This window comes from Ursus maritimus, unplaced genomic scaffold (genome assembly GCF_017311325.1).
Source record: "Ursus maritimus isolate PB19 unplaced genomic scaffold, ASM1731132v1 scaffold_3, whole genome shotgun sequence".
In the NCBI taxonomy this organism is placed as follows: Eukaryota; Metazoa; Chordata; class Mammalia; order Carnivora; family Ursidae; genus Ursus; species Ursus maritimus.
In genome coordinates this window covers 78,377,299-78,398,855 of record NW_024425563.1, presented here as the reverse complement: position 1 = coordinate 78,398,855, position 21,557 = coordinate 78,377,299, and the positions used below count along the sequence as shown (strand labels likewise).

The window sequence follows — 21,557 nt, the reverse complement described above, 5'->3', positions numbered from 1 at the left end:
GCAGTACTTCCAAAATGAAATGAGCAAGGGAGTATTTGTATGCAGGATAGTGGGGCCCCCTTTTTATGGTAAACTTACTGGGTACCCAGTACTTAGGTATTGTGGAGAAGCATTTCATGATTATCTTCCTCTTTGAAAAGCAGAAGTCACAGCTATTCAACTAAATCTATTCAATGAATAGGAGAAATTACATATGGATGTTTTCAGTTACAAACATTTCTGCATTGATACTTTATAAATGGGGCATTAGAAACATTACCATTCTATACAGAGACGTATAACAAAAATGCTGATTAGGGTTTTAGAAGATCACCTAGTTTATACAGGCAGGGAAATGCACATAATTTCACGAGACCTAAGATTTCATAAAGTATAAACCTTAACTTGGAAGTAACTTAATCCTTTGCATTTCAAAAGAACTGTCCTACAATTCTCCACACATTTATTGACAATAATTGTGTAAATTGGCTTAAAACCATAGCATAGAGAATTCTTTTCTTTGCAGAGGGTGAAAAGTTCAGCTAATGCTAGGAATGAGTTGTTAATGAGCTATTGTCATTCACTTTCCTTACAGGACGGATCAGAACCAATGTGGCAAAGCACTGTTTGCCTGGAGGCAAGAAGATGATAGGTCATCTATTTCAGAGCATTTCTGAAGTTTGTGAACATCTAAAGAGGGAAAGGAATGCGCATCCTATTTTCTAGTTTTTGGTGTTTTTATGATTGTCTTATAGTAAAACCTGTGGAAGGAAGGATTCTAAGTTGGTCCCCATGTATCCTCTACTCTCTACAGTGGGGTGTCATACATGTGATTATGAAGGGACATCACTGCCACAGTGAGGCTGTTACCGGGGCAAAAGTGAAGGGATTCTGTAGATGTAAGACTCAAACTGCTTGATTCTGAGTTAATCAAAAGAGATTATCTTGGGCGTTCTATCTATTTTTTATTAAGATTTTTTGTTTGAGAGAGAGAGGAAGAGCAGGGAGGAGGGGCAGAGGGAGAGAGAGACATGCAGACTCCCCGCTGAGCAGGGACCCTGATGCAGGGCTCCATCCCAGGACCTGGAGATCTGACCTGAGCCAAAGGCAGACACTCAACCAGGGGAGCCATCCCGGCGCCCCTTGGGTGTTCTAGTCCATTAATTGAAAGTTCTTAGGAGGGACGGGGCCCCCTTCTGAATGGAGAGATTTTCCTCCTGGCCTTGAAGAAGTGAACCACTCTGTGTAAGAGGAGAAGAACTGAGTGGCCTCTAGATGCTGAGAACAAATGGAAGGAGGGAAGAGGTATTCCTACAACCACAAAGAAGTGTGAACAACCACATAAGCTTAAAAGAGGAAAAGAGAGTAACCCAAAAGGGAGAGCAGGCCAGTCACCACCCACTGCAACCTTGAGAGGCCCCAGGCAGAGGATCCAGCTAAGCCACAGCCAGACTCCTCACCAAGAAAACGGTGAGAAAACACACGCTGCTTGAAACCACTAAGTTTGTGGTAATATATTACACGGTATTAAAAATACCAAACCAAAATAAATAAATGAATCTAGAACTAGTATAAATTCTAAACAAGAGATTCATGTTATCTATCCATCTTCATGTAAAATGCCTTTATGAAGATTCTGTCTGGTTTGCTTTCATTTAAATCAGTGGTCAGTATTCAATCTCTCTTTTTTTTTTTTTTAAGATTTTATTTATTTATTTGACAGAGATAGAGACAGCCAGCGAGAGAGGGAACACAAGCAGGGGGAGTGGGAGAGGAAGAAGCAGGCTCATAGCAGAGGAGCCTGATGTGGGGCTCGATCCCATAACGCCGGGATCACGCCCTGAGCCGAAGGCAGACGCTCAACCGCTGTGCCACCCAGGCGCCCCAGTATTCAATCTCTTCTATATAATTTGATTCCAATCTTCTTGGCATACGTGTTGAGAATTTAACAGGTTCCTGACTTCTCTCATTTAGTCACACAATTACAACTAGGAGGAAATCTAGTCAACTAGGCACAAGGATAAGCCACTCAGTATGTGATTCTACACACACACCTCTGAACTTTAAAACGCGTGATGAGCTCTAATATAAATTCTTTTTGAAAAATTAGAATTGATATTTTTAACAGTATAATTGATTTACTTTTTTTTTTAAGATTTTATTTATTTATTTGACACAGAGAGACAGCCAGTGAGAGAGGGAACACAAGCAGGGGGAGTGGGAGAGGAAGAAGCAGGCTCCTAGCGGAGGAGCCTGATGTGGGGCTCGATCCCAGAACACCGGGATCACACCCTGAGCCGAAGGCAGACACTTAATGACTGTGCCACTCAGGCGCCCCTATACTGTTTTTTAAAAACACTTCATAATAGGGGCACCTGGGTGGCTCAGTCGGTTGGGCGGCCGACCCTTGGTTTCCGCTGGGGTCATGGTCTCAGGGTCATGGGGTCAAGCCCCATGTCAGGCTCCGCACTTGGTATGGGGTCTGCTTGGGATTCTCTCTCTCCCTCTGCCCCTCCCGTACTCCATGCAAGTGCGTTCTCTCTCCCTTTCTAAAATAAATGAATGAATCAAAAAAAAAAAAAAAAAGTTCATAATATTAATTTATCCCTCAAGGTAAAATACCATATATTTATCTCTAGTCTTAAAAGGAGGAGAGGGGCACCATTCTATGTTATACATAGTATTACAATTATTGCTGACACGGTTTTAGAGTTACCAGCTTCAGACAGTTTGCAACAATTACTAGAAATATATTATCAAGAGAGAACATCTATAGGACGTCTTTTACAAAACAAAATCATGAGGTGGCAACGGGCCACTAACATTATTTTTCTGTACACAAGAATGCTACATCACAGGGCACCTGGGTAGCGCAGTCGTTAAGCATCTACCTTCGGCTCAGGGTGTGATCCCAGTGCTCTGGGATCGAGCCCCGCATCAGGCTCCTCCTCTGGGAGCCTGCTTCTTCCTCTCCCACTACCCCTGCTTGTGTTCCCTCTCTCGCTGGCTGTCTCTCTATCAAATAAATAAATAAAATCTTAAAAAAAAAAAAAAAAAAGAATGCTACATCACTCACTTCATTACATATTTCTTAATATGCCCTTCAATCAGATATAGAAAGAAGCCTGGTACTATACTATGCTTTCGTGCAATTTAGGGGTAACAGAGAGTATTAAAAAGCACAGAAAACATCAAACCTCACCATTTTTGCTTTCAGAAAGATCAGAAGAGAGAAAACTTAAATACAGGGGTGGGAGGTGGGATCTTTTCCAAAGCATACCCACAGGCACCAGAGTACTGGAGTACCAAGAAAGATCTAGTTTATGTTCAACAGACACACTAGAATATCACGTCGTTAGGAAATAGTCCGGTGCTAAAACCAGAAATTCTTCCTCAGGTCCCACATCATTAGTGGTGGACACCAACAGGAACCCAAGTCACCTGACTCCACGAAATTCTCCTGCTTCTCATCAAATTATATTGATGCAGTACTTTCTTTGTGCCACTGCTTTACATGAATTAACATTCTTCATCCTCCAAACTTTAGGAGGTTTACCAACCATTCAAGTTAGCCAGTCAATAATCGGAGAGCTGAGCTTTGAATCCACACTTTTACCTAACCAGGAAAGTTCCATGAAAGAATGAAAACGTAATGTTCCACAGCATCCAATCTTTAAGAATTAGTCTCTCTATGCTTCGAGAATACTAGTTATGAACCGTTTCTGAGAGAACTGAAAGAGAATCTTTCAAACCATTATCTATGTTCTGTGGTTCAGATGAAGAAGCCTGGTTAGAAAGGCTGCAACCACCCTGTAGATGAGCACATTTTAGAACCGTAAGTACTAGGTAGTCAGGTATAAGAATGAAGCTTTAATGATACTTAGCATGAATCCAACATCCAAATCCATTTAAAATAAGAGACCTACATGTTTTGGGAGGAATCTGTTCTAATTTGGTAAACTGAGAGGATGTGGTCTCAACAGCAGCTGATGCAGCTTGTCATCTCTCCCAGTGAGGTATGACCCAACATCAGACAACCACCATGACACAAAGCATGGGGAACCTTACCCCCAACCTGAGGACACTGGACAAGGTCTGGTGTGTTTTATTTTTGACTTACTCCTCCCGTTCCCATGCCCATTCCAGGGAAGACTTCCTCCCAATGCTCTGATTTGTTTAACATGAACAGAGTAAGAGATTATTTAGAAAAATCAAGTAATCCCTAATAATGCCCATAGACAGTCCTAGGAGTGGATTAAAACTGGAAGGAAAACCTCCAGTTCTACTGGTTTCCCAGTAAATAGGATGAAAGAAACTAACAGTTTTCACCCTTTGCACAATAAATTCAGTGGAATATACACACACCAGGACTTGACGGCCTCTCATTTAAGCCTCAGAATTTTCCCTAAGAGGTATGGAGTATGATTCCTGTCTTACAGAGCATGAAACTGAAACTCAGGGAAGTTAACTTCCCATGATCACACAGACTATTATCAGAGCCAGGGTTTAACCTTCACATCACCTGACTCAAAACTCTGATTCTTTCGACCACACCAGAATGCCTACCTTGAGTCCTTGGGACTGCCAGAAGACAAACCAGTCTGGTTCTGGCTTTGCTTAAATGTCTATGAACACGCTTCCTAGCAACTTTTGGAGGCAAGTGGGGCAATATGGAATCACTGTGGGGTTTGGAAGATGTGAAAGAGTGGGATCCACAGGACTCAAAGCCAACAAAAAATTAAAATTATAATCAGCAAGCACATATCCTATTCCAACCATTTTGATGTTTCAATTAGTCCTAATGAAATTTGCAATCCTTCATATGTATGACAGCATTTCTGGGTATTAGAAACCATTTTCAGGTTTTATAATGTCTTCTAAATATATATTCTACATATACGTAACACATCTGAATCTATATGCATACTTTACTAATGTTTTGTTATTTTTATTCCATATAAATTATGTTTATATTATATACAATATTTACATGTATTAACATTACAGATTAATGTTTACATGTCTAATATGTGTAACACTTATTATCCTAATATATTGTTATATTACATATATAGTAAATATAAACATCAAATATGTTTATAAACACCATATTTATATGCACTATATAAATATGATTCCCTGCCATTAGTTAAGGTAGGGATGCAGGGAAAACAGAAAACAGGAAAAAAAAAAAAAAAAAAAACAGATTCTGAGCAGCCTGTTGATCTCAGGTTTTAGATCCCTGTGCATATTATAAAAACAGAATCCCAGGGGCCAATTGACTTCACATGTAGAAAAACCCAGAAAGGGAGGGACCAAATCCAAGGCTTGCAACCCTCAAACCACCCCTCTGTCACAGTCATTTACACACAGGGACTCAGCTGGCTTGTAGACACCACACAGACAGGTTGTGTCACATCTGATAATTTAAGGAGATGAATGACCTCATCTAATTATCATACATGGTTTGCTCTGTGATGAGTTACCATTCCCCTATGTTTATTTATTACCATAGAGTATTAATATAAATTTTAAACAATTACTCACCAGCAGACCTTAACACCATGTATCAATCCCCTGGGAACTGAGCTACCCATGCACAATAAAATTCTACCCCATGAAAATTAATTCTGATTTCTACATTTATATCGACAGGAAAATCAGGTGTTTGGAGAGACAACCAAGCATTCTGCATGTCTAATTTAGAGCAATCTGCCCACCCTCCATTGTGCCCATCCTCCTGAGGCTTCACATGGCCCGTTTGTCTCTCCTAACATTTCTGCAGATGCAAATTTAAGTCAATTCTAATATAATGTCAAGGCAATGAAGGGTTTGGTATTTTTAACGTGACAAACATCATAAGAATTTTGCACACTCCTTTCTGTGGCAAATGTCAAGCTGACTGCCATAAAAAGGCCGGTCCTTGGCACTTGAAAACAAGCAGCTTCAATGGTATCACCAAGTTGTACTCATGAGTCATGTTATTAATGCACAGTTTTATCTAAAACATCGCTTTCCTCCAGGAATCGATTAGATATGTGCAGTAGTAATTTCATTTAGGTGTTCTATTTCTACCAACAAAAGATGAGAGTCTGTGGCAGGCTGACCTCCATTTATACAATAAAGTTAAGGGGTGGGGTTAAATGAGTGTCACTCATCACCAGCTGGATGAGTCAAATGAAAATGGCCTTTTTCAGTAGGCTCTTGGCAGGTTTCTAACGACTTCTGTGTTGGTTGATAAAAATGCAACTGGCCTCGATTTTACTCCTCTGTGCTCACCCAGTTTGTAGGGTTGTCTGAAATCATTTCTATAAACATCATGGACACATTGCTTTATTAACTTCCCAATAGTCTGTCTTGAAGCTGAAAACTCACATCTGTGTTTGAAAATGAGAGGTTATCAGCAAAGACATGGCTTTTAAAAATAGATTCAACCTCCTGTGGCACAGTTCTCAGACAACAGGTGTTGGCTGAAATGTCAAGATAAAACACATCAAATCCTTTGTGGTTCTGCTGTCTTCGTGGTCCCTTTTAGGATCTGGGTTGTGTCCCTAACCCAGAGACAGAACACTTCACTCACTCTAGTCCTTTCATTTCCGCTTTAGGATTAAAGGCTACACAAGTTTTAGGAAGAGACATTTCTCAGGCCTGCTAAGCGTTCCTTTGCTCATTCATTTCAGGCTTTTCTAATGGCCTAAGTGATCTATTAGCACAACAATCTAGCTCGCTAAACCTCAGTCATCAATTCATGATCTCTAGAAGGCAGACAAATCACAAGTGGTACAAATAATAAAGCCTGCCTGTTAAACAGTCCTTCAAAGTTCCCCATGCACCCTCTCCTTTGATCCTCATAATACAACACTGTGATTCAGGGTGAAGTTAATATTATCCTTGTTCTGCAGATGGAGAAACTGAAACTGAGAGTTGGTTTTGCTCTGCTTTACAAGACTCCTCTTTCCACTCGACCTCACTGCTGGAATATGCAGCCATCCACCACTGGACCCGGTGAGAGCGCGGCTGCTAAGACACCAGCTCCGGCCACAACAGGGCAGTGAAGGACAGCCGGTAAGCGTCGGATTCTGAATCAAGCTGCTTGGGGTCAAATTTTTAGCTCCTAGGAAAATTCCAAAAAGTTCTTCATACTCTCAAGTTAACTTCCCTCATCTACAAAACAGGAAAGATAATAATACTTCTCTTAGGGTACTGGCCTAAAGGATGGATGACTTAAAAAACAGTGTTAATTCTCAGTGCTTGGCACACACCGGGAGCTCAAAGTGATCAGAAAGCAATATTATAATCATTGGAAGATAGTTGTTAGTAACTATTAGTGTCCAGACATTCTGCAGGAAGAGACATCAAAATAAACTTAAGTACAATGTGAATACCTACAGGAGAGAAAAAAAGAGCAGAATCACAAAAGGGAAATAAATAGCCCACTCTTCCCATCTAACTCTTCTCATCTCTTGTTACAAACCACAAGAGTGGTTTTTCCACACTGAGCTGGGACCAATGAGATCAAGATTGATTCTTAAATCCACTGGCATTTGCGATCCAAGCCACTCATTCAGTCATCTTGGAAACTCAGGGAACTGCTGTGATGGCAGCTGCCAGTAATTTCCAGATCTTCAGGAGACCTGAGATGCCTTTGTAAGGGGCAAGAAGGGACAGGTTTTGAAGGAATATTCTATCTGTCGGGGGGTTTGTTATCTTATCAAATTTATTATTTTGTTTTCTTGACACGATCTGTTGCAATTCAAATTTCTGCCCTGTGCTAAAGACTGGATATGGGGTGGGGTGGAAGCACCTACAAGGTGGGGCAGGAAACTACCCCAATCTGCCAAATAACAAATAAAGTACGCTAGACTGGCAAAAGAAATAACTATTTGCTCTTTTTTTTTTTTTTCCTTTTCACTGATATGTCTGCAACATCTTCCTACCATAAATATATGCACATATTAAAACCTGCAAAACTACACAGACCTTCAAGGTAATCTCTCCAAAAAATAAAAAAGTTAAAAGAAAAAGACAAAAGGGAGCCAAATGTTGCTGTGCCCAAAGGGAATATAGTGGTGAACTGAAGTTTTACTATTAAGTAAAGAAAGACTATACTTGGTCAATCTCAAAATTTGAACATTGCTAATGTGTATGTATTACATTTCTGAATCATGTCATTCCTTCTTAAGAATGGAATCTGTAATTTGGAGCATTCCTCCAAAAACCTCTCCAGCAAATTAAAAGTGTGTCTATCCTATATTTCACCCATCTACTTTAATTCTCAAGGCTGTTTCATACTTCAGAAGTTACTTTGTAAGACATTGTTTTTCCTCTTGATCCCTTCCTCACCTGCCTCTCTCAGAACATTCTCCCATCAATCAAGGCCTCTCTCATCTCTTTCATCTCTGCCATTTGGCCTTCTCCCTCTGATAAGCCCCAATCTCCCCGTCTGGTAACACTTACTTGTCTCTACAACCTTCCCCACCCTCCTGGAGCCTTTTGCTAAGAAATGCCTCTTGCTCTAGTCATGGTAATAGCAAGGGGCCTGCTGCAGTGTAGGACCTCCAGTGAAATAGTACCAACGTGTTCAGGAGTGACCTAAGCTCAGGCAACCAGAGTCTTTTTTCCAAACCCCATCTCCTGATCACAACTGAATGGGCTATAGGTGGCCATCTGGCCCATATTCAGAATGTCAACATACCTTGTTTAGGAGGCTATGTTTCGGACTAGGATTCTAGTCTCAAACTGGTTCAAAGCTTCAGTGGAGAAAATGTAAGCCCTCCCAGCAATTCAACAAACACTGGGAAGCAGAGAAAGCCAATATACAGGGACAGAGAAGAATAAAGACTTAGACAAAGAAAACCAAAGACTGGAATGAGAGATGATCCTGAGAGCAGTCCCACCCCTTTTTGCAGTTGTTGGCACATCTTTGACCTTAACTCCCATGACTGATCATCCAGCCACTACTAGTGAAAAATACTTCCCCTTTTGGTTTAAGATAGTCCTATGGGTTTCCACCACATAGAATTCCAAACTGCCTGAGATAACTCTTAATTCTGTAAACAAAAGAATGCCAAATCCCTTAAACCCCCTTTTCTGAACTCTGTATCTCTCCTCACTTATTGCCAAATTCCTTGAAAGAACCACCTGAGCTTGCTGGTATATTCCCACCTGCTACCAACTCTTCAAGGCACTGAAACTACGCTTCTTTCTGCAACACTCTACCAGAACTGTTCTCTTATTTTATCCAAATCCCCTTCAGGTACCTATTTCTAATGGCCCAGTAGTCATCCACAGAGACCCTGCAAACTCCAGATGTCCGACAGTGAAACTATTACTTTCACCCCCACCGTTCCTCCTGTTCTCCAAAGTTTAATGTAGCATGGTTTACCTGACGGAGCTCCTAGAATCATCTCTGACTCTTATCTCTTCCTACATCCCCAAATCCCATAACCAAAAGCACCTGAAATTTCACTTTCGCCTTACATTTCCCATCTGCTCTGCTCTCACCTCGCCACCATTCTTTTTTGGACCTTAGGCATCTCTCACTCTGGGAACGCTGCAATGGTTTACTAACTGCTCTCACTGTCTCCGCTTCAGTTATTGGCTCTCTGGAATCTATCATCTAAGTACTGTGATTCGACACATATTACTTTTCCTTTTCAATTTTAAAAAACCCTAGGATGAAGGCCAACATTGTCTGAATATGCAGAGCTGTTCCCTGTCTCGCTGGCTGTCTCTATCTCTGTCGAATAAAAAAAAAAAAAAAAATCTTAAAAAAAAAAGGGGGGGGCCTCCTCCGCTATGAGCCTGCTTCTTCCTCTCCCACTCCCCCTGCTTGTGTAACCTCTCTCGCTGGCTGTCTCTCTCTCTGTCAAATAAATAAATAAATAAATAAATAAATAAATAAATAAATAAATAAATATCTTGAATATGCAGAGCTGGGCTACCACAAACGTCCGCATTGTTGCGAACACTGCCCATCCCCCACTTCAGGTCTTATAAAAATACAGCCCTGGTGCAAACATTTTATAACCTAGACTAAACCAATGGCCTGGTCCCAGCAACATCTCTTCCCACCCAGAAGCACAATGCCTAATACAAAATAGACAGTGTTTCTTCAACATGCTATGTGCTGTTCCTCAGTCATGCGCCGACCGATCCAGCTGCTTCATAGTGGCCTTGGAGATGTAAATGACTCCTTTGGGGACTCTCTTCCTCACTTTGGACACTCCAAATTTAAGTTCAGTGCACTACATAATTTACAATGAATAACAAGACCTGCATTAATAGTTAAATTACATTTGATGTTAAAAATATTTGAAGGAGACATTAAAAAAAAAGACAGCGTAAATTAAAACATAACATGTACTGCATACTCAGAGGTCCAAAGTCTTAAATGTACTACCTAGAAGACTACCTACCTGCAAGTTATTTCATTCTTTGTCATCTAACTGAAGAAATTACTTAGAGAATTTCTTGTGTGATGATCAGCACTTATGCTTGTAATAAAGTGTTATACTAATATTTCTTACCTAATTAGCCATTATCCCAAGGTTTTCTTTAAAAAAAATGTTTAATTGCTTCTATCTTTTGAGATCTTGACAACTGTATTGTCTTTGGTTTCTAAGGTGAATGTCCATATTATAAATATTCAAGTTTCTATAAATGAATATGATGCCAGGAAACATAATGTCCAGAAGAGCCACATTCACTTGGGAAGTGGGGGGGGAGGGGAGGAGAAAATTAAAAAATAACCAGTTGCCCCTGTAGCATCCTTTAATGTAAATTCGCACCAAGTAAATCGGAAGGCTCCCTTGTCTGCCCCACGTACCATGCATTATTTCTCATGGCATTTTCACCACAACAACTCTTGATCGCTTTTCTAAATCAGATTTCCTCAGTGTGCCTAAGCCCAGTTATTTTACTGAGCCATTCTTCCTTTAACCCTCAAAATAAGACATCATTAATGTCTAACCATCCCTTTCTATAGCCTGACAGTAGGCACCTTAGACAGAGAACAATTTTATTACCTCTTTCTCCTCTTTCCCCTAATTATCCCCCACAGTAGGCGGAAAAATGTCAAAAGAAACAATTGTCTAGACTGTTTGACAATTTTGGTAGAAGTGTTGATCATGTATTACAGATTTATCTGAGCATCAAAATCCCTCAACAATTTCCCTATAGAGAGAAGTGTCCAAGGGTAAGAGAGAGGCCCCTGAAACAGTCAGAGATGATTCAAGGGAGAAGGTCCTGAGGTCTGGTCACAGGTCACTTGGGAGAAAACAAAGCAAAAACTCCCCATTTGATTTGATGTAATATGCAAATAATAATGAATCACGATTAACAATAAATGTGTAAGTGTATGAAAGAGAGACAGAAGTAGCAATTGTCTGAATAAAAGAATACAGGAGTTATTTTTTCAGTTTGCCCAGAGACAACTATAATAAATTTTTAATGACTCAGGAAAAAAAATTTTCAAATTGACAGTAAGATTATCCCCAAATCTGAAGCCTTTAAAATGGGCAACACCATTATTATCCACTGCCATCATTTGTACTTTAAATTGTTCTTCCATTTATGATACAGAATTTAAAATGTATCCTATTTTTTTTAATCCAGCAGAAGCATATGGTTAAAAAAAAAAAATCAGCAGAAGCAAATGTTAAAATAACATTTAGCCAGAAATATCCCGCATTCATATTCAAAGAGAACTTTAAATATTGCTTCATATGTAACAACCTGATCCTGCATTATTGAAATTAACTGTAAAAGTGTGCCAGTTCGTTGAGGCCACAATGTCAATCTTTTCCTTGTTTATTATCTCGCTAAAATCTGTATAAATGGCGATTTTAACGGAGCAATAATACTGAATTATACAAATTATATAAACCTATAAGGAAAACCTAACAGTTTAAATTTTACAAATAAAATATTTAAAACTGTTTACATTTATCCTTTATTCCTAAATAAAATATGTTCAATATTAAAAATTTCTAAATATCCCACATCTAAATGTCCAAAATAAAAACTGCTTAGTAGCAAAGGCCTTTTAATAAGTGCCCAACATGTCAAATGCAGTAGTTTCTTTCAATAGACCTGTTTTGCTAAAAAGATGGCAAAATCATACTTGTTACTCATCAATTATGTTAATAACATCTGTATAGGACCTGAGCATTTCAATGCTTTTGTATACAATTATCTCATTTGATTCTCCTTACAAATTATTCTGAAATGCTACTGTTATAAAAATATTTTGAAAGAGATTCAGCCACTAAAAACAGTTGTGGATTGGCAGGAATCTTCAAGCATACAGGATTGTTAATAAATTTACCTCACGTGAGGTTTTTCTACCCTAGCAAACCACTCGAAGAAGGTTAAAGAGAAATATGTGTGTGAGCATGCACCAAAAGATAGACAGACAGATAGATAACAGGCACCTATATAGATAAATATAATCTAATAAATAAAATACTATAATATAAACAAATTATCTAATTATGCAATGCTGATATTTTAGACCCTGAAGGAAAAGGTAAATACAATAATTTTCACAAAGTACTACTATTCTTACTTCAATTAACACTGAAGTCAATCGCCTTTTTCTTTCACATCTGTAAACAATAGGATACAACCAGTTTCATGATTTGGGGCATACACACACAGACAATAAATCATGCGTAAGCTACACGGTTGACCATCTTGATACAGTTCAAAGTTTACTGGAAAGCAATCCTATGAAAGGCTTAGGGACGTTTGCAGTACTAGACATAAACAGTCCATGAAAAGAAAAAGTGGCTGACACCGTAGGGACACAGTGTCTGATGCACACACTATAAGCCTTAAGTAAATGAGGACTGGATGGGATAGAACAGAGCTCATTCCCCATGGCGAGCAGCTTACACTCTTTTCTGAAATATTACAACAATACTATTACAAATGATGGAATGCTGACACTTCAGTAATAACAAAATGTGACTTTTTTAGAAATACTGAAACAAATTCTGGGTTTTTTTTGAAACTCCTATCTAAGTATGTTTATGTTGGAACTGATCATGTCCGTACATGTAAGAGACTGAAGGAAATCAACAAATCAGATGATTTCCCTAAAATATACTTTATTTTATTTTAATCAGTTAAGTCTCCAGTTTATGGTTATAAACAGTTCAAAGACATTTATTTAGAAAACCAGATGTGAATTGAGAAGAACAGATTATTTTCTTGGAAATCCATATCCATATTTAAAAAAAAAAGGGAAAAGAACAGAAACTTCTGTGTGTTTTATATAATGATACTCCAGAAAACATATCAATTAAATAATACTTTGTTATGGGTACGATTTTTAAGTCATTTTAAAAATTCCTAAATGCACTGTTCTTATATAAACTTATGAATCTACACAGTAAATGTGAATACACAATTTGCATGCATTATTTATATTTTTGCAAAACCTTACAACGTATAAACCTGAGAATGAAAATGTATTTGACTATTTTTTTTTAATCAGTGTTGCAGAAATAATAGAAAAGTGTCCTCGCAGCCAGGTTTCTTTGAAGAAAAAGAGTGGTAAAGTTTCTATTTTCAAAATGAACAATTTACTATAGATTTTAATTTTATATGCACTTATTAAATTAAAATTGAACTAGTGAAAGCCATACAAAACAATAAAGGTACATTCTATTCCTTTTTATAAGCCATAATAAGCTTAGATTCTTGTACCTTACAAAATATTTTTTAGATCATATCCATTACACTCTGCCTAATGCTCATTCAAATGCCAATCCAAACAGCTACACACATACCCATGTATAAATATTAAGATATTTAACATCATGTTACTACTTACCTGAAAAATATATCTACTGTTGCATATTTTAAACATACACCTGTGGAATAATAAATGTTGTCTTATGGTTAAGCTTCTGAGAACAAATTAAAGATCTGAGAAAGGGATTTATTAGCAGTCATTGTTTTTAGGTTTTAATTTACAATCAATATTTTACCTCTTATTTTATCTTAAGGCACATTTCCTTATACATGTAGTATGTGAACAGAAATTGTTAAGCCCAAATGAAAATAATTATGTCACTTCTAACACATGAAAAAGACATCCATCCCAATGTTATGACATAAACTTATTTTCTATAGCCTTTAAGTATAAATTTCTCTAATAACAGAAAAAAATTATATCTTAAGTATTTAAACCCCAAACTACTACTCTTTCATGAGATATATCTATCTCCTGTAGATACCTATAATTCTTATTAATATATGTATCCTATTACACTGTTTGTATTAAAATCCCCATATACCAATGGGCTCTCAGCCAATTATTCTTGACTGATTGGTATTTTGAGATAAAAATTTAACACTAACAGTAGTTATAACTACAGTGATTTTTTTTTAAAATCTGGATTTGTAAATAGATTCTAAAATAAAAAAGCAACAGATTTAAATTAACATTACAATACTGGCTAACAAACATTATTCTGAATTTTAAAACAGAAGTGTTTTCATTTATGTGCTAAGAAATTATTTCTAGAACAAGCAAGAACTCCCTATTTGAAAACTCTATCTTAAACTACCAATATAACATGTGCATACTATAACATGAAAATGATGTGATTTCCATTTACATATACACCAATATGCATTAGATGGTTGATACCATATGGCATATTTATGATTCACACTTTATTGAGACAATCATTTCCAAAAGTAAAGCCTAACCTAGCAAAAGAATTGCATCAAAATTCCTTTCTTGGTGGGGGGAGGGGAACCTTGTTATTTTAGTGTTAGGTCTTAGAACACTTTAACTATACTTAAATCCAGAAGAATATGCTATGAGAATATATGCTAAACCAGGAAAAATTTAAAATGAAATTTAAAATGATGCATTGTTTTATTAAAATAAAACTTAAACCTTTAATATTATTGTTAACAATACTTAAAAAAAATTAAATTTTTGTACTAGTAATTGTAATTCAGGTCCCACTAGTGAGTGCACAATTAATTTCATACTGTGTTAATGGCATGTTCTTCCTCTAAAACTACTGATACTACTTTTCCCGGGAAAAATAAAATTGTAAGAAAAAAAACAAAAGAATTAATGATTTCCTGAGAAATTTATATATAGGAGCGTAATAGTTTGCTTTTAATGATACTATAAGCTTTGTACTGAGTTTTTATAAGCTTGAAATGTTTCCCAAAGATTTGAGATATATCATGATAAACACTACATATGAATTTTCTTGCAAGAAAAGCAAATAGCACACCTTTACAAAATTAACACTGCACTTTTTTAAATTTCATAAAGTTTATTCAGAAACCTAACAAGAAGTACAAATGTCAACTATCATTTCTCCTCAGAAGATGGGATTTTAACTTTTGAAATAAATTACTGAAGACGCACAAGACTTACACAAACAGCATTAAGGTTACCTATCAGAGACTGACTTAGCTCTACAAGGTCTTTTATTAAGCTTTCACTCTACAAAATAACTAATGTTCCATATTATTTGAAAATATCTTAAGTTTCCATTGTTAAACAATAAATTTCAAATCTTTTCAAAGGAAAGAAATTGTGGTTTCCTAATTCCTACTTTTCTTCACTATTTATTTTCTTTACTGTCTCCAGTGAATTTCTGACCATAAACACTAAGTTATTTTAATTTTAGGAAAGCATTTTTTGCAGATGTCCTTCTCACAATAAGAATTTGTACATTAATATTTTACAATGGTACGTTCTGGAATAAAAGGTGGTATTTTGTTGTATCTTTAAAAAGTTACAGTTTCCCCCAGTGGGGTGAATGATGCATTCCCTCCAAATGAAAGAAATATTGATAAATTGTCAGTTAAAAATAACACGTTAAAAAGATGTGAACTGCACACACCGACTCCTTTTTAAAGAGACACTTCTTTATTTGACACAAATGAAAGCGAATCACTTGAGTTCTTGCTTTATAGGCCAAGCTACAAAAAGAATAATGAATTCAATCAACAAAAGTGTAATTTCCTAATAAGAGTGAATAATTTTGAAGCATCTTTAGAGTAATTCTTACTCTATATATTTCAAAATATCCGCTTGGAACATACTGCCAATTAAAGAAAGATCTACAGATGGCATTTACCCTTTTGCTTCATAACAAAAAGGATCTGCAATCATTTTTATGGAAGATTATCTAAAAAGGAGCATGACTGTAAATCAATGACAAAAAATATTCGACACTCCCCTTCTCCGGGTTAGAATGTGCATCCTTCCGATTCTTGCACTGACACCTAATGTAATAAATACTTTAAGCTGCATCTTAAATAATCACTGCAGGGTTTCAACTGGTAAAGGTTCACTATTACCATCGACCAAAAACTCCAGTATTCAGCACTCAGCCAACAAAGGACAGCAAATAATTCCCAACAGCAGAAATACCGGAAGGCTACCTTGGGCTTTGTTTTTGTTATGTAAAATGCATTAAAGTGACTCATCCATTTAAGATCACCTACTCTTAGAAGCTTTAAAGTAGCTTTAAGAACCAAAATAAATGCTTTCCCAAAATGCCCGATAGGCTCTTCAGCGCATTTAAAAATGTGTATATATTTTTATGAGCTATTGACTTTGCTTCTTCTTTTCCAGCCTACGAGAAAAGAGAATTATTATTTTCATTCCCTTCCTGCCGTGTGACTGTAGAGTTACCTTTAAATACTCTATTTCCAGAACGGCAGCGAATTTTTTAAGTTATTTTAGAAATGTTAAAAATAAGAGAAAACTGCAGGCGACTCTGGAAACGTTCATCCCTCCCTCAAAGAACAGGTTCTATTCATTCTAAGAACAGAAACAGTGTGTCTGCCGGCACTTAGATGCTTCGAATGAAGGATGAGGAGGTTGGATAGTGTGGTCCCAGTACCTGCGAGCCCCTTGAGTGGACAGCACTCTAAGCTGCGTCGAGCACTCTTCCGATGAGAGAGACTGTCAAGTGCGCCCAGTAATTTGGGCTCTAAATGAGTTTGGCCACTACAGCAATTAGAGAGCATCCCCCAGGCCAAGGGCGGGAGAAGTCCATGCTACCCTGGCAAGAGCAAAATTACCTATTTGTAAAACACCCAAACACACACAACTCCCCCCCACCCCCGGACTGGGTTTGAGGACAGCGGATATCTGGCTGGAAACTTCCCCCCCCCACCCACCCAAGTACAGCTGAACTCTTTAAGTCTAAGGAATCCTTTCAGAGACAGGCTGAGGCGCCGCGAGTAGTAAGCGGACGTTTCCCGGGACAGCCCGGCCCCACCAAGACGCCCGAGACGCCGGTTCGGCGCGCATTCCGGCGGCGAGCCGCGCGCACCTCCCGCTCGGCCTCTCCAGATCCGAGCCCGGATCGCTCCCCACCCCCACGGGCAGAAAAGCCCCGCTAGTCGGGAACTGTCCCCGCGCCCAGCTCCCGCGGCACCCCTCGGCCCGCACTCCCAGCCCTCCCCGTTCGGCGACTTACGTGACGGCCGAAGGGAACGGCTCCTCCGACGAGGGGCCGATCAGCCAAGATTGGAAAAGTGTCAGAGTCAAGGCCAGCAGGCAGCCAGCAGCCATCTTCGCGATCGAAGATCAATCCCGCCTCCCTCCCCAGCTGGGGGAAAGGCACGCCGCTGGAAACCGCGGGAGGAGAAGGAGCACACTCCGCCCGTACCGTGGACGTCTGGAGAACTGGCGCGCCGGGGGCCGAAGCGCGGACTGGCGCGGGGGGCGGCAGGGGCGAAACCCGGCGCGGGGGAAGGGGCGGCGGCAGGCGGACCCACTAGCGCGCGTCGGCTGCTCCGCGCCGCGGCTGCCTCGCCTCCGCCGCCATCAAGGGCGACTTTGGAAACAGACCTGGGCGAGTCCGCCGGCGCTCCTGCGTTCTCGCTATCTCTGTGCCTCTTGGTTTCCTCCCTGATTTATTCCCTTGATTGCCTGGGGAGAAGGAGGAGGCGGAGGCGGGGGCGGAGGAGGGGTGACGGCGCTGGGGAGGGGGTGGGGGTGGATGCTGGAATGGGGGAATGGCAGGCGGAGAGACTTGTGGCAGGGAGAGGCTCCGTCTGGCTTCTCCGGGCAAGTCAGAGGGAGGTGGCTGGGGGTGGGCAGCGGGAGGGCTGGGCGTCAGAGCAGTCGGGCGGAGACGGGCCCGGAGCAGCCCTCCATACAAGGCAGAAAGGAACTCCCAAAGTCGGCGTCGGCTTGCTCCCGCCGCCCGGCGTGAGGCGGGGGAGCGGACCCAGCCCCGCGGGGCTCCCGGGGGACAGCCAGCCGCCCAGCGGGCATCTACAGGCTTCAGAGCTCCAGCCGAGTACTTGGCTTGAGTCTTCGGGGGTTATTTTTGCACAGGCAGGCACGTTCCCCCAGCCCTTCTCCCAGGCGCAGAATCCACTGCCTGCCTAGGAATCGTGGAGAAGTGATTTGACAACAAATGTAGGAGGGGTTGTATTTGCATTTTAAAGCACCACTTTTTACTTTACCAGGTGGCACTATTTATTTGCCGTGAAGTGCCAGAGGCTAGAGCCTCTGGCGTGGCAGAATGACAGTTGTGCCAGCGGCCCCACGCCCAAGTAGGGCTCACCTGGCGAGAACCGAGCCTCAGGGCCCGGGCTGAGGACTGTCAGAGAAGGACCTGACGTTGTAAAATCTTTCCGGACCTGCCGTTAAGCAGGACGGAGTGCTGGAGGGACGAATTCTCCTTCCCGGGAGGACAATGCTGCGAAGGGCTTTTTAACATCCTAGTGAGAGACCTCCAAAACGCCCTGCTTTGGCCACTGGGCTGCTTTGCCTTGACAGGGTTGCTGTAGGGGTGAGTTCACTTTGTCAATGTGAAAGCAGGGAAAGGGTAAGCAGCAGGAACAGGTGGCAATTTGCGAAATGCACTTGAAATGTGGAGGAGAAATGAAAGGACGGGGGAGAGGGGGGTAAGAGCTAGGGAGAAGCCATTTCAGACCACTTTCACCTCCAACCCCCCAGGAGAAGCAGTGGCGGGGCGAGTTTAGCCCTTCTAGAAAGAGCAGAAGGGTCTCAGATTAGGCCTCTCCCTCGGGCACAGGCCTCCTTCAGGAAGGAAGTGGTGTGCCAGTGGTGGAAAGGTTTCCCTGAATATCTTAAATTCTTAAACTCCCTATAGTAATGTATTGGAGCACTTTTGGCAGGAAGTGAAAAGAATACCATTCCTGATGGAAAAAAATGACCATCCTGCATATGCGTAAAAGCTGTAATTATGGGGTGGCTGTAAGATTTTTAATTAGCTCTTTTTTTAGTTTCACCAGGAGCTGGTGAAAGGAAAAAGACCCTTATTAATTCAGAATTGATTTTCCAGCTTTCTGAGGGCAGCCTCCCCAAACGGAGAAGACCCATAGTACTTACTTACTAGCAAAAAAATGTTAAAGTGTATGTGATTTTATGATTCTTGACCCCGTGATATATTCTTTTTCCTCCTTTCTTGTGCCTTGTTTTCTTTATATTCTCTACATCTCTAGCTTGCACTTTGCTTCTTTCTTCCTATTCTGAATGGCCTCACAAAAGGCACCCCACCGTGACTTAACTTAGTTTGTTTTTTTGCTAAGCGTGAAGAGTGCGGCCACAGGAGCTGGCAAATGAGAAATGAAGTGGGATGTAATGGGATTGAGAACTAGAGCTTGGGAAGGTTATTTTATGTAACTGAAGATGGCCTTCCAGTCCAAATTTAGATAACCAAATAGGCAAGCCCATCATTTTTTGCTTCAATTTTTAATGATTCAAAAGCAGATTTTCTTTCTCAGCATGGGGATTACGAATAGCAGAATTAGATGCCCATTACTGTCTATGTGATATGTTGCTATCATAATAGCCTCCCTACATAAAAATATTGTGTTATATTCTGTCAATTATTTCAGTAATGACTTCAGACTTCCTACTAAGGAAGTACACCATTTCCAATTTATATCTTTAAGAGAAGGAGCTTAAAGAGCAAAAGGAATGTAATAAACTTCTAGAGAAGGTAAGTCAGCCTTCATTATTTGTTGGCCTTTGAGCCAAACCTCAATTTCTTTGGATCCCTCTGATGAAGCGCCGTGTTCTCTAATATCTGAAGTTGTTGAAGAAAGATATTGCTTCTACAATTCTTTCTGAAAGTGCTGGTTATCAACTGTAAGCCTTAATCATTGCTTAATACTCTGTTGTGAGGTTAGCTATTAAATGCTTTATCAACCTAAACCTTTCTAATGAGGATATTCAAAATGTGGCTTTGATTTCTTATGTATGATAACTAAAACAGGATCATTTTCACAACATAGCATTATGTGTCTACTGGATTAGTCATAGCTTTCTACAATGCATTGTTTCAGCGCAGTTCAGTTATTTTGAAAAACACCATAAAAACCAGATCATATCCCATTAATTATAATAAAATTTTTGCTTATTCACTAAAATTTGCTATTCCAGATAAGGTATTTATAAATCATAAGGATTGATTATAAAATTTGTATTATGGGCCATCCGTAAGCAAGAAGTCAGAAATCAGTATCTACTATTCATTTAAGAGAAAATAATCTAATAAGGAAGATTAATGAAGATCTGATGTCTGTATTAATCATTTCTAGAAGAAAGTTGAATCCAAACTATTTAGTTCACTCAAAGCACTTTTACTCATGACCAATTTATGATCTCTAACTTTTGGCTAACTCTCAATTGTTGCTATAAGTAAATGTTCAATTTGTTCATATACGTTTTATTTTTATTCAAAATGGACAAAGAACAATATGAACCTAATAGCCATGAAATGTTCCCTCTCACTCCTTTTTGGTTTTAGGTTATACTGTGCATATTGGTAATACAAAATTCAAGTTTTGTTGCATTTTTCTGTGAGCGTATTTTTCTATGTATGTATAAGCAGTCTTGTAAAGAAAATTTTCAGTAAATCAAATCTAATTTCTTCAACACTTTTGCTTTATGAGTAAGACAATGTAACTAAAATGTTGTGTTTCGTTTTTCTCATATGTACAAACACACACACAGACTCTAGAAAGAAAAATAATTCTCCTTGGCAAAAAAAAATTTAAAGGCGATGACCAATTTTCTACGTTTTTTTAGTATCCATTAAGAAACTAAAAAAACAGTGACAACAGGCCTTACTTATTTACATGCCAATAGGAGGATAGGACCTGTCTCTGAGATATGTAGTATGAAAGTCAGAATCAGAAATACTTGTGATTTGAGGCACTATGCTTCTATGCACATACAGATGTGTGCCAGAGACAACGAAAGTTAAAAACAAATGGACAGAAAGCTTCAACTATCTCTGTCCTTGGGGAATATTTTCAGGAGACGGGAATAAGAAAAGAAAGCAACTCAGAACTATCAATTCCCAGGAGAATGGTTAAGGGCGTGTGTGAGGGTTTTTACGTCAGAGTTCACATTCAGTATTTTTAAACTAACACAGCACAGAGAGGCCATTATAGAAAGCACCGTGGAAAAGACACTACCATAGATGAAGAAAGATGCTCAAATACTCCTACAAACAAGACAAATATTTAAAGGACATTTGTGGCCCAAGTAATACAGTTACTGACAAGACATTAAACTTTTAAGGGAAGAATGG

The 21,557-nt window shown here is 39.4% G+C and overlaps 1 protein-coding gene across 2 annotated transcripts in view; it reads right to left on the bottom strand.

Moving 5' to 3' along the window:
- Positions 1–17,654, bottom strand: part of CACNA2D1 (calcium voltage-gated channel auxiliary subunit alpha2delta 1) — a 480,944-nt gene extending 463,290 nt beyond the window's left edge. For both annotated transcript variants that reach the window (XM_040644315.1, XM_040644316.1), the window contains exon 1: positions 17,457–17,654. In XM_040644315.1, the coding sequence (XP_040500249.1) occupies positions 17,457–17,551 (95 nt within the window). In that variant the 5' untranslated portion in view covers positions 17,552–17,654. The remainder of the gene's footprint in view (positions 1–17,456) is intronic.
- Positions 17,655–21,557: the final 3,903 nt, after the last annotated feature.